The 8,547-nt window shown below is 34.7% G+C and overlaps 1 protein-coding gene across 1 annotated transcript; it reads right to left on the bottom strand.

Moving 5' to 3' along the window:
• Window positions 1-2,329: 2,329 nt before the first annotated feature.
• LOC132561139 (complement C1q-like protein 3) lies at window positions 2,330-6,444 on the bottom strand. Its single transcript, XM_060225869.1, has 3 exons — window positions 6,285-6,444; window positions 5,346-5,519; window positions 2,330-2,733 (listed from the first exon to the last, which is right to left on the bottom strand). Exons 1-3 carry the CDS (start codon window positions 6,442-6,444, stop codon window positions 2,330-2,332), a joined length of 738 nt encoding a protein of 245 aa, XP_060081852.1.
• Window positions 6,445-8,547: the final 2,103 nt, after the last annotated feature.

Genomic DNA, 8,547 nt, shown 5'->3' with positions numbered 1-8,547 from the left:
TGAAATATGAGATTAACAAGTGAAATAAACCATCGTAAATAAGATTAAAACAAAGCATTGATTCATTCAGAGTAAAGTGCTAGAACTCGAGATAAATAAACTACTGTCAGACTTTTCCTACATTAACATCGGTTGGCCATTAGTTCACGTGGTGATGACTAAGAACTTTGATCTTTTCTGCTTCAGAAGAAAACACGGAATATACATTTATTCTAATCGTCGAATGTGCACATACACAATCTATTTGAATAATTGTGGCATTATGAAAATGAAAACAAATGACGATTATTGAAAACTACATACCTCCACCAGCATAATGAATTCTAAAATATCATTTATCCTACGAATCAAAACATCTCCCATTAGGTCAAATTTATTATGATGTTACACCTGAACAGGCATAATCCGGACACGAGTAAAATCTAAGCTGACTGGAAGAAACGACAAACTCCAGATGGGTATGTGCTCTAGCCCTCTAATTTAATAAATCTAGTTATCTGCCACTCTATCAATGACTGAATACGTGTCATGCAGGTAACGGCAACATTCCGGAATTGAAGTTCCATCAGCAGATTGTACATACGACACACAAATGAGAAGCCGCGCATTTCAATAAAACAATTAGCATCGGATACGGTAGAGACCAATAATGAATTAAACTATATTATACAGTTGATTCGTTCTTCTTCTAGGACTCGTCACTGATGCTCAAGCATAGGTTTTGAAACTTTGGAGGCTACCGAAGAAAATAAAAATTCATCCAAAGAAATCTTAAACTACGGATGAGTTGCTATAGCGCCATAATTAAAACAAAATTTGTTATTTTCGTATCTTACAAGTTCAAAAGAACGTCAAATATAAAAGTGAAACGATTGATTCCATGTGATTTACAACATTACACAATAAAGGATTAGCAGTGTAGACTTGTAGTAGTTATTTCATTAGATGGGTAGTCGTATAAATAGAGATTCCACCAGACGAAAGGCTCTCACTCGGATGCTGACAGACGAACGTAAAGGATCTCTAGCTGAAAATAAAAGGTAACAGTGACCAAGCTGAAAAAGTTTGGGCCTAGCTGAATAAGTTAGGGCTCCACTGTAATCCTTTAAAATCGGAACCAATAATTCTTACACGTCTTATACAAATGTACAAAGTCACGGGAGATCACAGTACAGGGTAATGTGTAGTTGATCAGGTACAGTGACAGGGTACCGAGGCACAGGTTTTGCCGAGACACAGTGTATAGCTGACTTGTTCCAAGTGGTTGAGGCAAAAGGTGACGCAGTCAATGCACGCGTGTCGTGGTGAAGGCTAACGTGGTCAAAGTGTGTCACGGTCAAGTTTGTACAGTCACGGGTGTTGTGGTAAAAGGTTAATTATTTACTACCGACACAGGGTGGCGGGTATATATGTGATATAGTGTTTTAGTTGGTATTGGGACTCTATACATGTCAGTGTTAAGGTGCAATAAATGTTAGTTATCTACCGGGTGTAGTTTAGAGTATAGTTATTGAATTCTTATAGTTTATATCATTATCTGAGTCAGGTAGACAGGCCAGAATTTTGTAAATATATTGTGGGCATTTTACTATTTGTTGAACAGTTACTGGGTCCAAGATAGAACTTGGTAACGAACTGACAGTACGCATCCGTTACAAAAGTATTTTCAATATCGTGCCACTATTCGAGTGAATTAAATCGAGATATTCAGGTCAGGGCAAACCTCGGGGACCGTAAGTTGGCAAGCAAGGTCTTCCATCTGTAATCTCGAAAATTGTACAAAAGACAAGTGAGCAACACATTGTTCCGTTGTTGTATACACAGTTCTCATTTGATAACATTTCATATTGGGATTTACGTGGCAGGTGTCCTCGATATATCACATGATTTTGTTTTAATTGTACTTTTTCAGGAGTCTCCGCGTACATCTTTAGTTTGTCCATATGTTATCTTGGTTTTATTGAATTTGAGTTTGGATTATGTTAAGTTGTTGACATTTTTTGTTGTTGTTTCAATACAAGAGCTGATGCGTTTTTGAGAAAACTGAAAGAGATTTACAATAATGAGATACACTGAGAAAAGACTCTTAGCAATAAGAAGCCCTGAACAATTCAATATTTGGCTACACACTATCTCAAAGAGTGTTGAAGAAAGTCATTAACGCAGCAGACGAAGTTCTAAAAACCGACTGTTTCATGTTCCGGCAATTTTATTCAATAGTTGTTATCGACGATTTCGAATGAAAGTAGCTCCATATAAGCGTTATTTATGTGTCATTAAATCTGTGGTAGTTCTCGGGGTTGTAAACATAAATTAAAGAAAATATCGCTCAGTGTAATAGAAACCCGTTGAACATTGAAAAAGTAGGGGCGATGTCCGCTCCACCATTGTGTTCAGATACTCGTACCCACACCTCATCACCGGGATTTAACATCGTAATAACTGACGCCGCACCAGTCGTCCAGTACGAATCATCTCCACTCATGGCTGTACCTATCACAGCACCATTACGAACAAGCTCCGTAACAATGTAATACCCACCAGGAACCTTAATCATCCAGGAGAAATGGTAAGCACCAATCACATCGCAAGTGAACACACCGGTTTGAGGACTAAAGTGAGCACCGATATTTGTGAGGATTTTATCGAACGGGATGATATGTTCCAGTGCTGGGTCTGATATAGTATGAGCGAGAATGGCGTGGAAAGCAATTATGCTGTCGGTTGAGGAATCTGTAAAACAAAATACCTTATACAACTATCATTATCACGTTTTAGCGCATTACCCAGTGACACATACATTAATAAGCGATAAATACATAGTGATTCTTATGTACGAAATAGAGAGCAATATTGGTAAGCATTCAATGGGGAACGCTGAATTGAGACTGACATATAAAATTACTGTACATCATGATTGTGTGAAAATTGAAAATCAAATGAATAAAATATATTCGAATAACAGGTGTTCTTTCTTTACCGACACGTGTGTTGATGTTCCCTACGTGACCATCTGAAAAGAAAATAGTGTTTATTAAGGGTACGAAGTTCGTTGATGATATCATTAAAATCTACACCACATGAAATTATATTAGCAGGTATTATCCACATATGTATGTAATATACTTCCTAATTTTTTTCAAAACAATGCCATTTACGACTGATGAGAGGTAAAAAGAAAACGGTGCGAGAACTTCAAACACGTTGGACTTTTCCTAATAACGTTGATTCGTATAAAGTACAACCGTTCCTTACTTCACAGGCGTATTCAAGGACAGGTAGTAATAAAACACTTATAAAACTTAAGTAGAGTGTTACGCTCGAGTGTATATTTATGTTTACGCAATACATTAACTTTATTCATTACTGATTCATATATACTTTCAATATGGTAATTCCATTTACCTTTAGTATTTAACTTCTTAGTGTTTGTGGCTTACACTAAAGTTTAGAAATTCGTTATCAAATTGTAACCCTTGATTTTCTTCAAGTTGTCAGCATTTGAAAAAAAAATCTGTTTTGCTAGGATTAAAATCTACTCACAACTTTTCGGCCGATCTATTTAAAGATAAAGAATAGACCCTGGGGGAACACCGGCTTTTACCATACAGTATTAGAAAATTAGTTTGAAATTAATACCTTCTGTTGTCTATTAGTAATTTTTCAACCAATTGAATAATTCTCCTGATATAACATATGATTTTAGTTTAATCAATAACCCCTTATGCAAAACGCGATCAAATGCCTTGGAAAGATCACAAAATATTAAGTATGTATGTTTTACCCTCAAGAGCTAAACACAAACTTTGATATATCTCAATTAATTGATAAACAGTAGAGTGGTTTGGCGTAGAACCGGACTGGTACCTGTAAAACAACTGCTTCTGGTAGGAGATCGTATAACATTGTTAAGATCAAAAGATGCTATTATGTGTGATACAGGATATCTCGGTATATTGTTAAGATCAAAAGATGGTATTATGTGTGATAGAGGATGTCTCGGTACATTGTTAAGATCAAAAGATGCTATTATGTGTGATAGAGGATGTCTCGGTACATTGTTAAGATCAAAAGATGCTATCATGTGTGATAGAGGATATCTCGGTACATTGTTAAGATCAAAAGATGCTATTATGTGATAGAGGATGTCTCGGTATATTGTTAAGATCAAAAGATGCTATTATGTGTGATAGAGGATGTCTCGGTACATTGTTAAGATCAAAAGATGCTATTATGTGTGATACAGGATGTCTCGGTGCTATAGTAAACATATCTACACTGAAGATTAAATCCTCTTAGCCATTTATAACCAAATTTGGTGAAATATCCATAGCTTTTTCTATTGAAGTTGAACTATCAGTCCTATACATTGTCCCTATGATTATTTCATAAGTCGGTAATTCCACCATAGACCAAATAGCTTCGCTTCCTGGATATTCTAATACATATAAACACTTGACTTTTAATTTATCATTGATATGAACTAAGACCCCGCCCCAGTACAATTTCTATCTAACCGAAATGTGAAAACCTTCTAAGTGTAAGCTATCATTCGTTATATGCTCGTGTAAATGGGTCTCAGTAACACAAAACATCATTCTATTCTGTTATATCTTCTAGTAAAACTAACTTATTTCTGACACTTCTAATATTCAAAATAATATTGATAGCTCATTTGGTTCTGTGTTAGACTCAACGCCCATATGAGTTAGCTAAAGTAATAGAAGTGCTAAAGAAAATTTGATGTCAGTAAAACCTGAGTATTGGAATACAAGTAGTGAATATATAAATTTTAATATAAAGTTCCCTGATTGTAGGATGAGAGTTAAGAGAGTTCGAACATTGATTGTAGAACACTATACCTTCCATCTCACCAAATCCTAGGGTAGAAAAACACATAGAAAGTAGTCAAACCCAGCGAAATCTTCAGAGCAAGAAATCAGCTGACTGTCATCGCCGCCATTGTATTATTTTTATCATTAGTTAAACTACCACTTATATAAATGTTATCCTATAGACACAATTTATTTTCACGTATTAGTGATTACTGATGGTAGTGTTTTCTTCATTTATCCATTTAAAACTTTATTCTAACTTACAATATTCCAGTCTTATTTAATATCATTCTATAATTTACTATTTTATTGATGTGTCGGTATTCTTGTTTGTGAATGTGTGTAGAGAGCTTACCTAGACTATACCTGTTACCAAATACCTTATGTCATCACGATTTTGACAATAAAATATTCTGAAATGGAATATCATGAAGACATTGTGTGTACCTGTTTACTAGGACTTCATAATGTAGGATAAGAAAGAACATTAAGAAAATAAGTACACTATACCATGATATCTTCCTGATTTCCGTATTGTTTTGCCAGGCATTCCCAAGCCACCTGATTCGTCGAGTCCCTCTACCGAGCCTGAATTTGTATCGCTTCCTTGGTCATGCAATTTACATTGTCTTTCAAGGGTGGTTAGTTTCTTTTCAAGTCGTACATTCTCCCTTTGAAGGGATTCTGATAAATATAATATTTTTGTGCATTAGCTATTCTTGTAATGAAAGCAGTTATGTATCTGTTGACGATCATGTTCTATGCCCTGGTACAGGTGATACCACGTTATAACTTTCTATAGAATTTACTTCTACTTCCGCCAGGTTTTCTACCTAACAGAGAATAGCGGAGTAGACCACGTTTGCTCGGTTTAAAAGAAATCCAAAATGCATGAAACCAACAATTAACAAATAGACAGATATGAAGCATGTTCCACGGGGAAAATATGGCAACATAGTGAAAATAACATATTATATTGATAAAGTGAAAATAACATTACACTGAGAAGTGAAAATAACATATTACATAGATAAAATGAAAATAACATTACATTGATAAAGTGAAAATAACATTACATTGATAAAGTGAAAATAACATTACATTGATAAAATGAAAATAACATTACATTGATAAAGTGAAAATAACATTACATTGAGAAGTGAAAATAACATATTACATTGAGAAAGTGAAAATAACATATTACATTGAGAAAGTGAAAATAACATATTACATTGATAAAGTGAAAATAACATTACATTGAGAAGTGAAAATAACATATTACATTGAGAAAGTGAAAATAACATTACATTGAGAAGTGAAAATAACATATTACATTGAGAAAGTGAAAATAACATATTACATTGATAAAGTGAAAATAACATATTACATTGAGAAGTGAAAATAATATTACATTAAGAAAGTTAAAGTAACTTTCTTTGCCTGTTATACCTATTTGCGTCCCGTACTTTTGCAGAAGAAGTTTGATTTCAGTCATCTCCGTTTCAGGGGTTCCATCATCTGCATCTGAGGAACTCCCTTTCACCACTAATGCGCCCGAAATAAGGATACATATGGTCAGAATTGAGAGCCACGTCATATTTACAAACATTTCGTGAAATAAGGTCAGTCCGACAAATCCAGTTTACAGGAGAGATAAGGCCAGTGCTTTTCATCATTCATGCTATATCTAAACAGCATGTGTATTTCTATATTATATTTGTGTCAAGATATAGATAAGTTTCCGTTTTCCTTTATGGTTTGATAGACAAACATTTCAGCATGTAAAACTTGATGATTTTTTAAAATTTACTTTTGAGATTTGGAAGATAACTAGAACAAATGAGTGGACAAAATCGACGGTCAAAATTAATTTCTTACGTCACGGAACTCTTCATATGACGTCATCTTTGTAATTAGCAATATCTTGGAGATTGTTTTGAATACAAATATCCTATTATATAGACGTTTCAATATTCCAAAGCGGCTGATACACTGAAAAGACGAGTTTCAAGCAGTGAAAAAATTGTGACGAATTTTGATGCCAGTAAAATGAGACATTTTAGAATGCATAGTGTATTCAGTTGGTCTCAAATGAATTGTTTAGCATTGTTTTACGGAGACACGATGTGGACAAGTGGCAAAATATCACACCCGAGGTCGCACAAACATACCTGCCCTTTGATATGGACTTAACACATGGTATCAAAACCTGAGGGTTTGTATATGTGTATCAGTATGTAGTGAGGTACAGAATCAGAATCTTATAGACTCTCTACACAAAAGCTTCCATTGAAGAAGCGTATTAATGATGTCACTTTGTTACATGTAGTATGTCTCCAACTTTTTGGCGGGACAATATCTCTGTTCTGAAGCATTGGAATCTATCCCTCCCCTTCCCAACCAAAAACATTTGACCATCCTGCAAGGGTTTTTGTTTTTTGTTTTTTGTTTAATAGCGACATGATCGTCTTGGTAGCCAACGTTGTGATTGCCAACCATTTTCGGTCATCGTTTTCCATTTTGATATTTAAACCAAAACTTGTAATCGTAGACAGTCACGTCATTTACAATCAAATTGACTTCTCGATGTAATCCTAAACAGTCGCATCATTTACAATCAAATGAACTTCTCGATGTAATCCTAAACAGTCAGGTCATTTACAATCAAATGAACTTCTCGATGTAATGTTTTCTTGAAGGCAAACATTGCAGATTCCGTCTATGATTTCCATCATAATGTATTAAGCTGATAATTATCCGAAGTGGTTTTGATTGGCTTGGCATTTGGCAGTTTTGCCTGTAGAAAACTTACAAATAATCTTACAATCATTTGTAAATGTTTAAGTGTTGCATATTATTTTTGGGAGACGGCTAGATATAAACTGGAAAATTTGTTATCGATTCCCATTGCTTATATCTGAACCATCTCAGGATCATTTCAGACAAGTTGGAGATCAAACCCACATGTGAAGCTTGAGAAGTTTGAAATAGGTGTTGCACAGGAAAACCATAATTGCGCAATCATGTTACAAAATGGCCTCCCTGACTGCCATAAAGTTTTGACAAGGTCGAAAAAGTAACAACACTGACTTGGCTACCTTTTTCTTAACATTCCCACCAATGTTTAGCTCAATGTCACCAGTGGAACTGGAGAAGAAGTTAAAAATATGTTTTTCAAGATGGCGGCCATCTTTGATGTCAGACATACACTTGGTCAGGATCATCTCAGGATCATTCCATACAAACTTGAGCTCAATCCCAAAGGTTAAACTTGTGAAGAAGTTTGACATGTCAAAAGTTTACCAAAGCAGACGATGATGGACGAAGCACAATGGCTGTAGGTCATCATGTCCATTCGGGTCATATGACCTAAAAACACTAATCTAGGTTCCATACTTTTAAAGCAAGTGTGAAGTATGTTCAAGAAGATTTTAGTGAGGTAACTACATATTTTTGGTCATTATTTTTGACAAGACACCATTGGCATATGTATCGAGAAAAGATAACTCAACATTGCAATATCATTATGTGTATCATTCAAACCACACACGTTCAATAAATAGATCTTAACTATCACTCTGAAATACTTCTCAAGGAGTTGTATAAAAATCATTTTCTTGTCAGATTACAATTCTACCTTACTTAAATAAAAACTCAGTCAGAAAGGCGACTCTAATGAATCCAGCATATGAAAAATAAATCAGTATGGAAA

This window comes from Ylistrum balloti, unplaced genomic scaffold (assembly GCF_031769215.1).
Source record: "Ylistrum balloti isolate Yb309-2 unplaced genomic scaffold, AGI_CSIRO_Ybal_v1 Utg371150, whole genome shotgun sequence".
In the NCBI taxonomy this organism is placed as follows: Eukaryota; Metazoa; Mollusca; class Bivalvia; order Pectinida; family Pectinidae; genus Ylistrum; species Ylistrum balloti.
The sequence above is the reverse complement of the archived record's forward strand: the minus strand, read 5'-3'. Positions and strand labels throughout refer to the sequence as shown.

What these genes read in the sequence shown, in the direction of transcription:
- LOC132561139 (XM_060225869.1), bottom strand. Translation starts at nt 6,444, where the DNA reads ATGTTTGTAAATATGACGTGGCTCTCAATTCTGACCATATGTATCCTT. An exon ending in AAAGTACGGGACGCAAATAG is followed by an intron (nt 5,520 to 6,284) that starts GTATAACAGGCA and finishes TATATTTATCAG; the next exon opens with AATCCCTTCAAAGGGAGAAT. An exon ending in GAAATCAGGAAGATATCATG is followed by an intron (nt 2,734 to 5,345) that starts GTATAGTGTACT and finishes TTTGTTTTACAG; the next exon opens with ATTCCTCAACCGACAGCATA.